Below are 18,615 nucleotides of genomic sequence, written 5' to 3'. Positions count from 1 at the left end.
CTTGGTGAAATGTGTGATAACCTCATTATAACATTCCAATGCTGAAATGGGGACTGAAATAACTTAAAACAGAAGCTCTACTATTGTAAGACTGGCTGTAGAACTCTTTCTTACATCATCTGGCATTACCTTTCATGGACAGACCCATGACAATCCGGGTTGGAATATTGGCCTACAGTAACCCATGCAACTTGGGTGGTCAGGCTTGCTAACTTGGTTGAAACGTTATCAGTTCCCAACTGCGCAGATCAATGCTCATGCTGTTGATCGCTAAATTTTCTGGTCCAGATTCAATTATTTACAGACCACCATCACATAGCTGCAATATTGCTGAGTGCAGCATAAAACTAAACTCACACCACAGAGATGTCTTCAGGTCCTCACTCAGAGATTTATCAAATCATAATTACAAATCTGATCTTTGGCTGTTGTGTAAGATTAATGAGTGTGAACTGAGTTGAACACTGGTTTTAACAGCATCCCAGTTACACTACAGCATTCCAGGTAGATTTTGGTGGACAGCTCATAGCGCTGCACATGAAATCTTCACTGCTGGATATATGGTGTTGACGACCTTAGGAACACACCCAGGATGTTCAGCCTTATACAGAACAAGCTAAGTGCAGTCTAATATATGCTTCTTACCTGAATGAGTAATGGCAAATGGTTTTGGGTTGGTCCTCTTAGCCAAACCAATGAAACAGATTTCTTTCTCTCCATTTGGTTTATCTTTACTGGTGAGCTCAGCCTGGGGAAACACAACCCTGCAAATATAGAAGAGGACACTGAGCTTCAGAATAAAAGCACTTAACTGATACAATCTTGTTTCCATAAAGTGATGCAGCTGCCCCGATAACAATACCATATCCTGACAAACACCTTTTGCCACAAGCTAACTCTCTGTAACATTACAACATATCGGTAATTATCTGTTACTTGAGCTAAACAATATTGTCTTTGTGATGGAATGAAGAGCAAAGTTTGTTTTTCCTATCCTTTTCAGCTATTTCCCCGAGCCTTGCATGTATGTCTCCTTCATGAACCCCTAGAGTGTTACAATTCACTAAGCTCATGAAAATACGGACAGGTAAACATATCCAAAAGTTAATGAGGCACATCTAAACTTACTTTACAAGGTGCATGAAGTCTGTTGAAGTGAGAACTTCAGGTACAGAGTACTTGCGACAGAACTGAAGGTACTCTGCCAACAGATCCATTTGAATCACTTTCCCACTTCGACGGGTCTCGTAAGTGGCTTGTAACCTGAAATTGTGGAAAGATATATGCCATTATAAAATACCAGTCATAGGATCATCAACAAACCAACAGTCACACCAACTAATGATATCACTCAGAACAAACATCCCTGCCATGCTAGTTATGACTTATCATGTAACAACACAAATTTTATCTGATTCCAGAGGGAGGGAAAGGTTCCTGAGGTGTGTTACTCACCAGTTGCAAGTGGTGGACTCATTGTCTGAGCAGGGGTTGTTTTGTTTAGACTCTGCAGGTGGTGGTGGAGGTCGGGGAGGTGTACTGTGAGCTACTGCGGTTGATTCTGTCAATAGAGCAGAACACAGGTCAAATAGTTTCCAGAGAAGATGGCTGGATAAGTTGAGAAACACAAAATTTACTGATCACCACTGATTAGGCTGTAAAATGTTACTTACATTGAGGACATCTGAGAGAGTGCTTTTTTATCTACTTGTGGTTATATCTCAACATGGACACATGTAAATGTGAACGCATTTCAGGTCAACTTACTTGACACAGGTGTCCCAGGAGGCTGCATAACAATGGAAACAGATGAGCACTCTCCTGACGGCACTTTGTTTGAGGTGTCAGGTGGAGGGACATATTCCACCACCTTGATGCCAATCAGTGAATTAGGTCCGTATGACTGAGCTTCCACAGTTATCAAACCTATCAGCAAATCTGTGGGGCAAAACACATAATAAGGTATAAGCACTTAACTTCAAGAGTATTTTTGAATGCACATAACCGTTAAATCTCCATTTGAAGTCATCAATGGCACAATTACTCTGGCCCATGGCTCGGTCATAAAGTTACCTCTAAGATAAATTTCTCCCATACAAACTGCCTGCTTGTGGAATGAGAATAGAATCCAAGATTCACACTAAGAAAACCTCAAAGTTAGTGTGAACTGCTTACACACCTGGTATCTCATTTCAGTGATTTTACAGCTCAAAGCAATGCAGGTTATAGATGATTTGTGAAACTAGGGAACATGGGTTTGACACTAACCAGGTTACAACCATGTGAATCAGAGATTTCACAATACTGACACCAACACTGAACAAAAACAACGAACAATCACAAAGATATCATTGTCCAAAACCAAGTTCAAATGAGCAGGACTTACCAACAGCACTCTTGACTGCAGCAATACGAGTTGTGGTCTGTTCACCCAGTTCAGACAGCTGGTACAGAGTCTCCAGAGTGTGTACAATTAACTGGATGTCATGGATTGTAAGGAGGCGACAAACATCCTCGTATGTGCTACTCTGTAGACGATCAGATACAATCACTTCATTTTCCTCCAGCTGACACAGTTTGCCAAGGATCTCCAGAGCTGAAACACAGCAGAAGTCAAAGCTAAAGGACAAGGCATGAGTAAGTTACTGCCAAAACATGAACCCATATTAACTGGAGACTCAAGAAGCTACTTCAGCTAGTCCTCACGTCAAGTCTTGCTCCATTTGCACTCATTAGTTTCTTCAATTTCTTTCTAAATGCACCTACATTTGTTCAATGCTACACAGCAATAATGAAACCTCCAAAGTCCTTTAACAATCTTAATTTCCATTTTTGTCCACTTGCATCTATACATGATTTTACCTCTCACAACAAAGAATTTGTCTTCTGAATGTAATCCTTTCGTTATCAGGTCCAAAAGTGCCTTGGAATTTATCTCAGCCATTGCCTTCAGCTTCATCTGCAACAAAGAACATTCATGTCAGAAACAGTGAGTCAATCTCAAGCAGTTATCAATATTCCACCAAGAGGTAAATTACACAAATATTCACAGAAATAATACACAACCAGTTCATCACACAAATGTGGCGGAGAAGAATTCTGTATGAATCATCAGATAGTGAAGTTTTTTCAGTATGGAAGAAAAAATGCCTCCGAGACAATGTAAAACCCTAGGCGGAGGGAAATCACAAAGGGAGGAGCCCCAAGGGATTTCCCAACCCTGATGGTTTTACATTGTCTAATAACACCAAATGTTGTGTTCCTCTCACATATATACTGTAAATGACGGATAATTACAATGCAGATGATCAATTAATGAAGTTACATAATTCGTTGGCATGGTGGCCATGTGGTAGAGCGTCTGTCTATAAATCGGAGAGTAGCAGCAGTTCCAATCTTGCTGGGGAAAACATTTGCACTTTGAGTTTAACCTTAAATGATACTTAACGAGCCTGGCATTGTTCCATGGGGTTAATGAAAAGTACAGACAGTGTTGACTGTGTCTATATCAACATATTGACATATATCCAGACTGTATGATCACTGGCCAGTATTTACCTTTCCTGCTACATTGCCAAGTGTGTCCAGAGCAAGCTGTGCCAAGCTTCCATATGAACTATGGATACACAGCATCAGAAATCTGAAACAAGTCCACATTAAGTAAATACTTCACAATCAAACATATTACATACATATCAGTGAGTGAGTGAGTTTGGTGAGTCTGGTAATATCTTTAGATGTTCTATACATCTGTGCAAATTCATCATACCTTGGTTTAAATCCATTTTGGGCTAGTAACATTTCCAGGTAACCAGCCTTGGGGTTTGGCTTATTTCACACTTCACATATACATCCTGCCATCCTATTTGACCTTACAGACAGACATACTGGAACTCATATCTTCCATCATGACGATAAATAGGAGGACCCTACTCAGCCTGCACATAGAAAAGAAACAGCCCACAACAAACTATTCCAAGTTATGAAACAAAGTTACATGCAACTTTGGTCATAACTTCCTATGCAAGACAAATTGGTTGTAAACTGACCTGAAGATTACTGCATGTCCCGCCAGGTACTCCTGATTTGCCTGTTCAAAGGAGAGGTTCCTGAACAGCACCGCCAGCTGCAACACAAGCAACACAATGCCACATGGTGTTACTATGTAAAGTGAGGGGAGGGAGGGAGTTGTAGATCTCTTTTCGGCAATATTCCAGCAATATCACAGTGGGCGACACCAGAAATAGGCTCAAACATTGTGCTCCAAAGGGGAACTGAAACCAGCCTAGCTATTCTCGAATGTTCGTAGCACTATGAACTTCTTAGGCCTATTCATAACACATTGGGTACGATCAATGTTACAAAATCTTAGGGCTACGCACATTTCGAGAATAAGGGCCCAGGTCTCTGGCATGATGAGCAAATGCCCTAAAGGTCACATGCATTGTAAAAGACACCTTGCAGATTCTGATACCTTTCAGTATGCACGTACCAAAACAAATCATCAAAAATGCCAATTCAAGCTATAAAGTTGAAAAAAAAAACCTTAAGATTTAAAAGTCCACGAAATCTGACCACAAACGATTCACTCATTTTCCCCCAGTGCCGGGGCAAAAAGTGTGAGTGAGTGAGTGAGTTTAGTTTTATATCGCACTCAGCAATATTCCAGCTATATGGCGGCGGTCTGTAAATAATCGAGTCTGGACCAGACAATCCAGTGATCGACAACATGAGCATCGATCTGCGCAGTTGGGAACGATGACATGTGTCAACCAAGTCAGCAAACCTGACCACCCGATCCTGTTAGTCGCCTCTTACGACAAGCACACCGGGGCAAAAAGAGCTTAAAACAGCTATGTTGCACTGCGTTCATAACACATGCACAATGAAAAGGTTCGCAGAGCTTGAAACAGTATGCCTGCTTAGAGTATGAGGGTGTGAGCTAATGACGAAGGAAATATTTATGACATATTCACTACGTTTTGCTCACACAAAAGATGCATGAAATGACTGGTGTCGGGATAATCACCAAATGTAGGCTGCTGACAACACTGAGGACATTAGTGGCAACGTTTTAAGAAATATTGCATTAACATAAGGGGACAAAGTGTCGTTGTCATACTGAAAATAAGATCAAGGTCACCCAAACTGACTGGTGTCTGCGTAATCCCCCAATGTAGGCTGTCACCAAATTTGAAGACATTGGGTACAACAGTTCATGAGATATCGCATTATCAAGAGTTTAAAGAGTGGTCAAAGAGTCACGGTGGCCTTGCAAATAAGGTCAACATCACCCAAATCGACTGGTGTCTGCACATTCCCCCAATATAGGCTGTCATCAAATTTGAAGACAATGGGTACCACAGTTCATGAGATATTGCATGAACAAGAAATGGGACGTATGGACGGACGATTGCTGCTGATTACATAGTCCCAAACAGGTTGATTGTGATAAGCATACTCTGTCAGTCAGAAACCTCAATGTCTGGTTTATTGACACCTATATGTCTGTCTGCCTGCCTGTCTGTTAATGACAATATGCAATTCACAATTTCAATCATGCAATTTGAATATTAACACCTATCGGGCGTATAAGCCACAAAAAGAGCCAGCTAAGCGTATCTGCAAATGAACCAGTGGCCAATGAAAAAATTTCATTACACTTGAGTTCGTTACCCACCGGCTCTGACTGGCTTCGGTATCGTGGCTGCTTCGTTTTGAGGGAGGTAAAACCCAGGTACAAAATATTGCACTTTTGATTTGCGATTATACGTTTATAATTTTGTTTATTTGTTTTTTCTCAATCAGCAATGCATTTAATAAATATCTATGATTCATTGGTTGTGACCATTAACCACTAAACTACTCCCACCGCCCATTCCCATTTAGAAAGAACTGCATGCGTCAGCTGGCTGGCTGTACCCACCTGTGTGATTCGCTGACCTTCCTTATCATAAATGCCCAGATCTCGACCCACGTTTAATATTTCAGACCCACACAGTTTGTCTGCAAAGAAGAAAATTATAATCAGGCTGTGGTAAAAAATGTTACAAATGGACATCAATGAATCTAATACAAGCAAGCAACTGAACAAAATGGATTGAAACAATGTCCTTTCTGCTTAGGAAGGCATTATGAAAAATACACACTGTTTACATCAAAACATCATATTTAAAGGGAAGAAATATTTGTAAGAATCATAAGATACATGATGCAAGGAGTATGGATGCTTGAAATTAACTGCAACTGATTCAGTTATAAGCAAGATTAATCTAATGTTTCTAATCTGATATGAAGTGCAAAGTCCAAAAAGTCCATGTCTGGTTGTTGTTACTCAATCAGCAAACAAAAATTCTATAAGGGGATTCCATTACTCATTAACAAACACAATGGTTAACAATATCCATATTTTATGCAAATAATGATCATATTATTGAATGACCTTCATCTAATAAAGACAAAATTTGAATGCCTTACATCCAGTGAGTATATTCAACTGCTGGCGTTGCTACAAACTAAGAGAATTTCTGACTTTCTAGACATATGTTTTGGTGTTGTTAATACATCTTTTCACTCAAAATAGCCTTCTTTAAAGAGCATGTCTAAATCATATAAAACACCTGCCATTAAGGCTTAAAATCTTCCTGCAACAATATGTATATATAAATCAGCTACAATTAGTTTCTTGCACTGAATACATTTCATAACAAAACATGTAAACTCACCTCTATCATATACTGCACCATTTGATAATAGAAGTTCTCTCACAGTTTCTTCATGCACAGATTCATACCAAAACTGAAAAAGAATTTCATATAAATCTCAAAAGATCATCCAGTCATTCATGTCTGCTAATTTACTCTGACGGAGCAAAATATCATGAGAAAACTGTTTAATTCCAGGGATTGAGGTGGTGTTACAGAATATACACATTTCAGATTATCAAAACAATATGTCACATCCTGTTTAAGTTAGCTGTAACATGACATAGATTAAATAAAATAGATGTATTACAGAATAAATACTACTGTTTTTTAGAGAAGACTGTGGTTGTCATTTAACCACAGTTGATGTGATTTGAGCATATTTATTTCCCCTGAGAGAGACAAAGAAGGACGCAACATACCCTAAGGTAATCTCTTTTACAATGTTTTGTCCATCCATACTTATAAAGGTCTTCTAAACAACAGGTATCTGAAAAAGAAACATCACCAATATATTTTCACTGAAACTGAACAGTAACACAATGTATTAACATGAAATGGCTGGGGTAACAGATGTACAATAAGAACACAAAACTGGCAGAGAGCGAGAAGAGACTGGATTCAGGACCAACTGAGCTACAAGAATATCTTTTCAGGTTTCAAGTCACTTGTGAGGATTTGTGACACCTGATCCATAGTGAAATGATTCTTATATTCAGTGCCCTTTGAAGGATTTAGAAGATGTAATTTAAAGTCATCAAAAACTGTCCAAACCAAAATTAAAATCATTCTCAGAAGTTGAAGATCTGCACTCAGTATCACCTGCTTCCACAAATCTCATGCAAGTGACTGAATTGATATTGACCAATTTGGACAACTAATGACCATGTTGAAACTAAACATGTTTCCTCACGAAGAACTGATGAATAAGTCTGGTTGCTCTGATTTGTCCATGTGAGAGAAGACAGACCTTGACAGGTTTACTCACATCTATTGGTTTAAGTTATCTTCTCCAAGCTACACTAAAAATTTTACATTATCTTTGACCTACTTACTATTGACCCATTTGCCCATATGTTGAACTTGACCTTTCTGTCCAACAGGACTTTTTATCTAGAGCACATATCTCTCACTGGACCCAGACACATGAGGGCCAGATATCACACCAGAGGCTAAAAATAATCTCTACTGGTGGAGACAAAATGGAATAAAAATAGGAGTGTTGCCTTTTTAATACGAGGGAGCTTGAGATTTGTCAACAGTGACATTGCTCATGTACATATAACGCAGACCCTAATTGCCTACACATCTCCTAAACTTCATCTATATGCAGTATTCATAACCTTCCTTTTCAAATAGTTGCTCTATCATATCTGTCCATACTTTTGCAGTAGAAGGTCGCATCAGGTAACCTTTGAGTGACCAATGACTGTTTCGGTGACTGTTTACTCACTGTTGCCATGGTTGTACATACGCCGTCTGCATCACCTGGAAGCGTGTGTACACTAAGTAGCATTCGGAATAGTTCGGGTACGAACCTTTTCTAGATAAAAAGTTCAAAAGGTATGTGCGAATGTGCACTTTCGCGATTTGATAAGCTATGTTCTGATTGGTCAATCTCAAAGGTTACCTGACGCGACCTTCCATCAGGTTTTGTTAGACTCAGTGGTGCAGTGCAACGAAAAGTACTGAGGATAAGTTTACTTAGCTTAGACTGGCTAGAACAACAATCTCAATCCAAGATCTCGATCAGTAAACACCCTCACAAAATGGCAAACAATTTCAATCTGTGTCACTTCTGCATAATACCTGCTATTCTAATTCACTCATCCATGACATATGCCCCAGTGTTGCTGAGGAGTGAAAATATTCAACAGGCAGTATACCACCTCCATGACTTGACACCAGGGATCTGTTACCCCTCAGATGTACAAGGCCCAGTCTTACTGGCTCACATCTTCCTACTGGGATAGATAGGTCTTACTTGTGATGTGAACCACCAAATATTCTGCCAACACAAACAGCATGCAAAACCTGACTGTGTAAGTTCCCAATGATTAGTTGAAAGGAGAGGATGAGCTATGCACAGGCAACATTCACAAGATGTGATAATTCTAAGGGATGGCAAAAAAGAAAAATGCTTCAGAGAATTGTTCTTGACACATGAGGCATGAGTTTGGAGGTATGCTCTTCAACTGTAATGCAAACTGATTGCTTGAGTTCTGGATTCCTTAAATATTCATACTGTATTCCATCACAGAAGACCTCAATGCCTTCCCTCAATGTTTATGTGCTTAACACCAACAATGCTAGGAGTGAGGTTAGTTTTACGCTGCACTGAGCAATATTCCAGCTATATGGCGGTGGTCTGTAAATAACTGAGTCTGGTCCAGACATTCCGGTGATCACCAGTATGAGCATCAATCTGCGCAACTGGGAACCGATGACGTGTCAACCAGTTCAGCGAGCCTGACCACCCAATCCTGTTAGGTGCATCTTACGACAAGCATAGTCACCTTTAATGGCAAGCATGGGTTGCTGAAGGCATGTGCTACTCCGGACCTTCACTGCTCTACAATGCTAGGAAAGAACACCATATCATGTCTAAAATGAGGATCCATCACTGATCGACATGACCACACAGAGGCTCTGTTAAACCCTCAGACTGACTAGACTAAAAGTCATACTTCACTTTGGAATAATTTCACCTTTTCATATTCATTTTTGTTTGCTTGTACATGGAGTTTTAAATACTGAAGTGGAAGAATATAATATTTACATATAAAGTCATAATGGAATTTCACCTCAAGATACTTGCTTCCAGTATTCAGTCTACTCAAGACTTCATTCAAGACATCATACATATTTCTCTTTAATTTTTTTACTAGTCTACACATATAGCTAAACATCTTTGATCGAATGGTTTAGTTTTACTGACGATATATCCTAAACATGTAACATTATTTCAGTTTGCATAGCGATCCTTTGTTGTAGCTATGTATCCTATGGTTGTAGCTGTAGAAAAATATTTAAGCAACAATGTAAAACATTATGAAAAGCAGGCCAAAAAGCTTGTATTAGACCAGGGTCTACTCTTTTATGAAAATGAGTCCTTGTATACAAATAAGAAAAAGGTCGGGTTACATGATATGCAAATTAACCCATGGCAGTGATGCTGTACCAAGTCATCCCTGCATGAGTGAGGGAACCAGTATATTACAGTGTGAGAATAAGAAACCAGTTTATTACAGTGTGTGGACAGTTAACCAGTATACTACAGTGTGTGGATAGCAAACCAGTGCATTGCAGTATGTGGACAGGAAACCAGTACACTGCAGTATGTGGATAGGAAACCAGTACACTGCAGTATGTGGATAAGAAACCACTCTATTACAGTATGCGGATAGGAAACTAGTACATTGCATTTTGTGGATAAGAAACCAGTATATTACAGTATGTGGATAAGAAATGAGTAAATTGCAGCACGTGGATACGAAAACAGTAGGTGGATAAGAAACCAGTACATTGCAGTTTGTGGAAACCAGTTGTTAACTGCAAAGAGCAATGGTACTCATCAAATAGGCAAGGCTTTTCATAGAGTTCAAAAAATGGAAGAGAAGTTGACTCACAGATATTGTTTTATGGTCATGAATATACATTCAGTAAAACTCTGTAATCTGTTATACATTCTTCGAATAGAAAGAACTACAAAACTATCACATTGTTTTGCTGATTGCATTTTGCAGTCTGAAATTGCTGTTGTGCATTTATAGGAGATTTTTGGCTTAATGGTCCACTTACTTGATAACAAAATTGTTGCATCAGCTATGAATTGTATGCAAGTATATTGGGAGTAGTTTCCAAAATTGTTTGAGCTAATGCTCGGGAATTATACATTATATAAAAACCCTGATGAGAATAGGACATGTTCTTAAAATGTTTGATCCAGGATCACAAGTTGTCATAGCTTGGTAACTTAAGTTAAAAAAGTTGTTCATATATGTTTTGTAGCAACTTATCTGTGTTTCATAGAAGAAACTATGCAGCTGTGTTGGAATATTAATGTAAAGTTGTCAGAGTTTGGAGTCTATTAAGAAGTATTATCATGTGTGATCTCTGTCTTGTCACAGTCAGCTCAACTGCAGAGAAAGTTAGTATTGACTGAACTTGAAAATACTGTTGGTAGGGCAATGGTGTGAACTAGGGCTACGACGAATGCACTGTGTGGTGAATGTGATATGTATTACGAATATAGGGTGACAAATACGAATAATTATTCACGAACATAATATTGCAGTTAAGTGACTGATACACGACATGGAACCCGAATGTTGCCTGTTATTTTGCCTTAGTAATAACTAGTGATCTGGCATGATACTCAAATTTGGATTGTAACAAACTAATAGTTTTAATAGTCCACAGTACCATGTGCAGCCATTGCAAACTAACATAACTTAAATACTGCAATGCTAGTACATATTCCATTCTTGCATATCTCACTTTGAAAAGGGCTCAAGTAGAACATCCTCAGATAAAAAATTGTAAATATTCATTCATATTCGGTTCTGGTCACCACGAATAACAAATTGTATTCATGAAGGGCTACGGTTCAATTCACCGAATATGTGAGTGTATCGTAACAGCTCTATTTCGAACCACAACATTTTCTTCTCTACAGCAGTCTATGAAAAAATAATCACATAATAACATTAATTACAATGAGTCCCAGATACCAGCTGACAATATCAAACATTCCAGTCTGTTGCAGGCATCACTAAGCCTGTGAATATCATATATGTATGCTGCAGCCGGTAGTGATATTCCAGCCATATCCTTGTAACCTGTAAACAAAGAGTCAAGACCCTCCTGTGGTTGACAGCAGGAACAACAATCCATTTCGTTAAGCATGTCACATGGCTGGCCATGTTAAAACTGAACCTGTGGTCTTATTTTCAGTGTTTCAGTAATTGTTTATTCCAAACATTAGGATGGGAAGGGACTGATACTTCTTTAAAATGTGTACAATCATATTAGGGACGAAGAACTATGTACTTTCAAAATTCAAGCTGATAGAGCTGATGTACATTTGAACATTCATCAGCATACCTGAGAAAGTTTGACAGGGCTTGGAATGCTGCTTTAATGAACATGCATGCCTCAACTGTTAATATCTGGTGAAATATTATATTGGGACACTTATAAATATATGACTGAGTATGTACAAGAAGATTACAGAAAACTATGGATCTATGGATTACTTTGTCCACATATGTAAATACACTACATTTGTTGAACCCTGGTTTAAGAAATTCATTTTGTCAGCAATGTTTGAAGTTAAGTATGCAAGGATTAATGCTAAAACTAAACCTAGAATGCACGTAGCTTGATGAAAAAACCACAGCAGTAAACTTTAACTACTATGACACTGAAGTGATATTTTTATCACTGGGTCTTTGTTACTTCAAGTTGTAATATAGAGCGACAGTGACCATGATGAAGTGCCCCCCTACCCTACCACCAGTCGTGTGCAGAACTAGTAGTCAAGTTACGTGACTAATGTTAAGATACGCCACACACTGTAACAGCATGTTCTAGTTGCCCTGAGCGTCATATATTTACAGAAACAACTCCGTATTCTACAACATTTTGCAAAGAATTTGGCAGTGATTTCTCATAACATGCTGAAATGCCTGAAATGTGGCAGTTTTCACTTGTCACAAAAGCTATTTGTTTCTTCTGAGAATACAGGATAAATATAGGACAAAATAGGACCAGAACTCTAGTGATGATACTGATCATATCTTTGTGAAGTAAAACCTGACTGGAGAAGAGTATTTCATCCATAAAAATGAAATATTTTCCTGCTGATAAAATCCGTCTAGAAGCACACAACATCAGTTTGCATTACAGAAGGCATAACGCTTAGAAAGCAAACTAGGCTTTTTCAAATGACAAGTGTCTCAGGCTGACTAACTTCTTCTGCAGCATGAAGGCACAAGGGTGAACAGCTATTACTCAATCATGAGCCACATCTGATGAATTTCAAAGGGTGTGATTAATGTTAAGATTTATTAGTATTCAACATGAAACACCAACTACAAACCAGCTTTGTTCCAAAACATCTCCAATCCAAAATTGGCTCGTAATAACTTGCAGCAGATTTAAGCGTCAGTACATGGGCTACTATTCTCTGTGCATAGGAAGACGCAGCTGTCTGACTACTGGCTCAAGTTTATAGTGTGTCAAGATTACTATTCCAGCTCCAAACCAACTGAACTTAGCTGTATGAGCTTTCTCATAAACATGTTGTTGTTTGGTGAATCTAGTGCTGCAGTCTGCTGAATCAGAGGAATGCCAATACAGATTTGATATATATCTTGTTGAGTGAAGACTGGGGTCTATGGTTACATTCTGAGATCTACTTTTTCATTCCTTGTCTCTACCATTTTTATAAGTTTTTAGATTGATGTCTGACTCTGGGATGCGTCATGACTGGTCAATATTACAGAGCAAATAGATGTCTTGGGTGTACATGTATGTTAAATACGACAACTTTGCAATGATGCAGGGGCAAGACACATGGTACCAGATACATGAGTAACAGGAGGGCTGACTGAACAGCTGGCACATTCACAGCACCCACAGTGAGACAGCCGCCTACTGGATGCAGATACCACTGAACAGGTGTTCAGGTGTATGTTCACTGTTACACTCAGCTATTTACATAACAGCAACACTATCACATTTCCTAGCATGGGGAAAAGAAAAGTTGAACCACACATATATGCTTAACATTATTACATGCATGAAATGAACAAAGACAAAAATTTAACATCTTGTGCCAAAGTTCGCGATACACAACTTGAGGTAATAATAAATATGCCTGGAAAAATCAGCTTGGGGTTGTCCCAAGTAACAAACAGATACCTCCATGTCATGTTAAAACTACATCAGTACATGCAATTCTGAAAACTCATCTGTGTGTGGCATCCACACTATTAGCAGAATACAAAATGTCTTTTGCAGGGTTAAGCAGGCTCAGACAAGTTTACCATCTCAAATGAGAATGAATGCTGGTTCAAAAAAATTAAACAAATGAAGCAGAGTGGTAATACAAAAGGATTTAGGAACTCTTCAAAGATAAGTGAGGGAGAGCAAATTGGTTTCACATCACTTTTTGCAACATTCCTGCAAAAAACCTACAAGCATCACTAGAAATGGGCTTCACACAAATTGTACCCTTGTAGAGCAATGTGCCCTTGCACTTGGTTCACCAATCAACTGATTCAAGCATTGATCTACCCCCACTTCCTTGATATGACTACTTGTGTCAAACCAAAATGTAGTAGCTACCTCAACAATCCACCAGTAATAAGCAGAAGATAGAATGAAATTACATTTGGTTGTCAACAGTACATGACATCTTTGCATAAAAAATATTCAATCAAACATCATAGAGTACTCACCGTCTGAAAATATTCCTATATGCGCCAAGAGTAAATCGACAAGTTGGTGAGATTTCTTGAGCGTTAACACATGTCTGCTTTCATTGGATAATAATGTACACACATTCACAACAAAGTCAACTTCATTTGGTAATCCTGATAATAATGATTTTTCCAGTTTATCATATTCACTTGGTTTCAAGAGATCTTGAGACAGGTTATATGTTTGCCGCACCGCATCTGAAAGGTAAGGTTGTAGTATTAAACAGAGAGCATATTGAAGAGCTAAACCCATCCCACAAAATGTCACCAGTGAGAAAGGGTAAATCTGTTCCCATAGGCAAAATGAATCTATATTATCTTACTTACCAAGTCACATTTACCAAGTGTTTAGAACTCAAACAGCTGAGTTAGACTTATTTTATACAGAATCATGCTCTACATTCTCAGAAAACGTGTCTGGTGTGAGCATTCTACAAGCAGGCAATAGGTTTGGATTTTACGATCAAATTTGATATTATATATATGATATAATATCAAACAAGAACTAATATAATAGCAACTGTTTATTGCTATTTCCACTTTATCCACTTAAAAGACAAGCACATGTGATAACTGTAAACCAGCTGACACAATTTGGTAATCATAGAAAAGAAGGGTGCACTCAATCACAGATTTTTCCTCAAGGTTTAAATCATAATGCTCAATCAAATTAGGACTAAATTAAATGATGTGGTTCCAATTACCCGACCGACCCTTGAATTCTGGTGCCGAATTTTTTTTACCGGTATGCAAAGCTTTCAGACACCACTGTCTTTTCCCAGCACCAACAGACATTGGTCATTCTGATACATAAAGTTGACAAGATGTCCACAAATGTGCTTGCCCTTATTTTCGCCAAATGTGATCATTCAGCCGAAAAACGACTGTTATCGACGACTATGTCTAGTTATATGGTGCTGCAGGTATTTGAGAAACACCATGGCTCTTCACAGAAAGGATATTCCTTAGAAATTACAGCTGATAAGTTCCTGGACGTGGGGTTTTGTTCGGCGCTTTAAGAGAATGGAACTCTCACTTCTAGCGATATGTGTAATCTTGGAGTGAAGTCATTAAGTTTACATGCACAAAGGATCCAAAGTTAACTAAGGCAGAAGATATCATCATCGAAGCCACAAGTAAAAACGTGAATGCTTTTGAGGTTCTTATGTCAAGGGATGTTGGTCTGCCAGCGAAGAACAAATCAAGGTTGGTACAAATAAATAATAAATAATCCTGTTTAATTGTAACATTAATTGTTACTTAATCAATTGTCTGAAACATTTCTCTACTGACCACTCTTTGCATATGACACTGATCGATAATGGAATGCTGAGCGTTTACATCTGACAACCAATAAGAATGTAGTTTACAAATAAAAAAATGTATCCGTATTTGTGGTTGGTCAAATTTGTTAAAGCCATGGAAGCTGTGGCATGACCCAACCAGTCAGTGAATGTTTGAAAACTACGAATTAAGTTTAACTTTTATCTCATCATAACCATTTTTCTGATAAAGTCATCTAGACAGCAAACCAATTATTGATGTTCAAAGTGACATTCCATTACTCTACAGAATCTGTTGCAACTGCAGTACACTCGAGCGTAGGCTTCAAGTTTGACATTTGTGTGTATCAATCTGGCTCCTTCGCATTAATTACTTGTCAGACTGCTTTAATTTGGTTAGAAGCAAATCTGGGTGACTAATTATAAACATCAAAACATATATGTTCTTAAAAAATTGCAAAGAAGTGGGGAGTCAAAATTTACCTTAACAGTTCAACTGATACCTCGGTAGTTCTACACCGACTGAAAGCTATATGTATTGACTTACTTTTCAAAAAAGGATATACCCCCATTGTATATACTACTTTGCGTCAAAATGATACAGTACCCGGGTGACTTACGATCAAATGGGCCTAAAACATGACCAGTAAATGTTCTGTAATCTAAACCAGTTTATCATGCTTTTCATATGAACATGGCATCCAAAATCACTCACTGAAATCAGTTTCGTAGTTGATAAGGGTCTATTATTTCGTGCATCATCTGTTGAAGCTTCGTCAAGCTTTCGACATTTATTTATTTCAGTTGTGGATTGAATGTTGGCATTTTAAGGAAAGATGAAATATTTAATAGACTTCTGGATGACTTGATTGAAAGATGGTGTATATGTCCATTACCAGTTGATGTTGATTTGACTCAGTTTCATTGTATGCCACTTTTTGCAGTGTTCCAGCAATATCACAGCAGGAGACACCAGAAAGGTTGTTGATTTGAAAAAAAAAACCCAAAAAATGTACAAGAGTGTCTTGCCAATATGTCAGTCATGCCTGACAAAGGAATAGTTCCCTTTGTAATGCATCAGTTGTGGGATAAAACCTAACTTGACTGAATAAACAATTACAGATTGGATAAATGTGTTCCTGGTTCAGTCTTTATTTCTAAAAAGTAAAAAAATAAAAAAAAAATCCCTACCTACCTAAATCTTCAAAGACATGTAACTGGAACCAGAACATTTTTCTTATTTGGCCTTATTTGTACAGAATGAACAAATATCACATGTTGTGATCCTAGCTCCCCTATTTGACATAGATTGTGGTCCTGGCTTCCTATAATTGTTTTATTTACCCTGTGATAATAGCTTTCTTAACTGGTGTATATTGTGATCACAGCTTCCTTCATTGGCCTATACTGTCAAGCCTGACTTCCCTTCACTGATGTATTTTGTGATTGCAGCTTTATTTCATTGGCATATTTTGAGATCCCTGCCTCCATTCATTGGCCCATGTTGGCATCGTAGGATCCCTTGCTGTAGTATCTTGGAGAACTTATATTATTTCTGACATATTCTAATGATGTAATGAACTTCTCCTATGTGATACAATGCGCCCACTTCATTTCACACTGAATGCAATATGCCGAATTCTAACAACAATCAAAACGGTCTCTGTTCTTTATTTTTCATCCAGAGAATTTGTGGAATTTTCCAGCAACCTGACTCCATGCCAAACAATTCATGGTTATAAATAGTCAGTAAATGTTTTCAGTAAGTATGTATTTTTGATAATAACAATTTGTTTGTGCCTCTTATCACATGTAGCATATTGATCTTATCTTGATATCCTCAGAATATACAAGTGAACACAGCACATTATTGATTTAACATCTCTATTATTGACACAAGACCCAAAATAGTTTGACCTAAAGTTGACATTTACAAATACACTTCAAGAAGAACCCCAAAACAGATCATCTCAAATCAACAGCCAAAAAGGTTGTAACATTTGCTCAAACTACATTTTAAGTGTACATGACATAACACTATTCACAAGTTTGCCCATCATGACTGGCTTCAAGCATCAATATTTACTTAACTCCTGCGTTAGAACAAATCACAATAGCAAGGACAGTCATTGTATACCAACACATGCATGTAGGAGTCAGTGGTTCTCCACTTTAACCTTACCTGTAAGCTGATGATGATGATAGTTGTAAGTGAGGGGAACCCCAAATGTTGGTGTACACAACTTTTTCCGGGCAGGGTGACCATCGTCTTCATCATTCCGGTCAGGATCTTGGCCAAGGAAGTGGATTTTCTCATAAATGTGTAGGTACCTACAAACAGAAAGTAAAATACTAACTAGCTGCAATGATTATGTTGAACTTAGTTTAAGATCCTGTCACAAAATGGTGGGTAGACTGACTTGAATGCTCCACTGTTAACGTTGAAACCATTATGTTTGAAACAGGGGATCTGAGATACATACAATCTGAAGCATGGAGGGAGGTTTTACATTGCTATATGGCTACTTTATCTGGGCACTGGATACAGCAAATATTGTACAAATCACTGAACCAGTGGCACACAAGTCATAGCCATGGTTGATACCAGGCAAGAATCTAATCTGCATTTTCCAAGCACTATACCTGTGTCCACCAAAATCACAGGTGAGTAAGACACAACATGTCTAGAAGGTAACTAGGTCAACACCTGCCATCAACTTCTACCCAGTGAAAGGTACATGAGAAATGGGTGTTGACAACCACTGACATCAGCATGTGAAATGTTTGTACTTTACACAAACATTGCAAAGCATGGAAATATAATGGCAGCATACTCATGCTCCATGTTGTCTGGCATCAAAACACAAGTAAGTGATTTTGAATTCTGTTCATTTCACAGAAACTATCAAGAGAAGGAATGTGTGACTATTCACACGGGAATGTACAAAATGCACCTCTTGCAGTGCATGTGTGTGAAGGTATGGCACACACTGACATTTAGTGAGATTTCTTCTGACATTACATTTAACAACCATACTACAGAACATTAGTCACTCTGTTGTAAAGTGTCTAGATATATTCACTGACCTGACAATACCTATTACCTCTCTGTCAAGACCGAACACAGCCTTGGCGTTTACA

At 38.2% G+C, this 18,615-nt stretch overlaps 1 protein-coding gene across 2 annotated transcripts in view; it reads right to left on the bottom strand.

The window, feature by feature from the left end:
- The window catches only part of LOC137288247 (AT-rich interactive domain-containing protein 2-like), a 46,357-nt gene that overhangs the window by 10,773 nt on the left and 16,969 nt on the right, over positions 1–18,615 (bottom strand). For both annotated transcript variants that reach the window (XM_067820708.1, XM_067820709.1), the window contains exons 4-16: positions 17,657–17,805; positions 14,171–14,389; positions 7,127–7,194; positions 6,726–6,798; positions 5,927–6,006; positions 4,050–4,126; positions 3,559–3,640; positions 2,863–2,959; positions 2,387–2,596; positions 1,768–1,938; positions 1,456–1,561; positions 1,129–1,263; positions 646–764 (exon numbers count right to left, since the gene is read on the bottom strand). In XM_067820708.1, coding sequence (XP_067676809.1) covers positions 646–764; positions 1,129–1,263; positions 1,456–1,561; positions 1,768–1,938; positions 2,387–2,596; positions 2,863–2,959; positions 3,559–3,640; positions 4,050–4,126; positions 5,927–6,006; positions 6,726–6,798; positions 7,127–7,194; positions 14,171–14,389; positions 17,657–17,805 — 1,586 coding nt within the window. The remainder of the gene's footprint in view (positions 1–645; positions 765–1,128; positions 1,264–1,455; positions 1,562–1,767; positions 1,939–2,386; positions 2,597–2,862; positions 2,960–3,558; positions 3,641–4,049; positions 4,127–5,926; positions 6,007–6,725; positions 6,799–7,126; positions 7,195–14,170; positions 14,390–17,656; positions 17,806–18,615) is intronic.

This window comes from Haliotis asinina, chromosome 6 (assembly GCF_037392515.1).
Source record: "Haliotis asinina isolate JCU_RB_2024 chromosome 6, JCU_Hal_asi_v2, whole genome shotgun sequence".
Taxonomy (NCBI): domain Eukaryota; kingdom Metazoa; phylum Mollusca; class Gastropoda; order Lepetellida; family Haliotidae; genus Haliotis; species Haliotis asinina.
The sequence above is the reverse complement of the archived record's forward strand: the minus strand, read 5'-3'. Positions and strand labels throughout refer to the sequence as shown.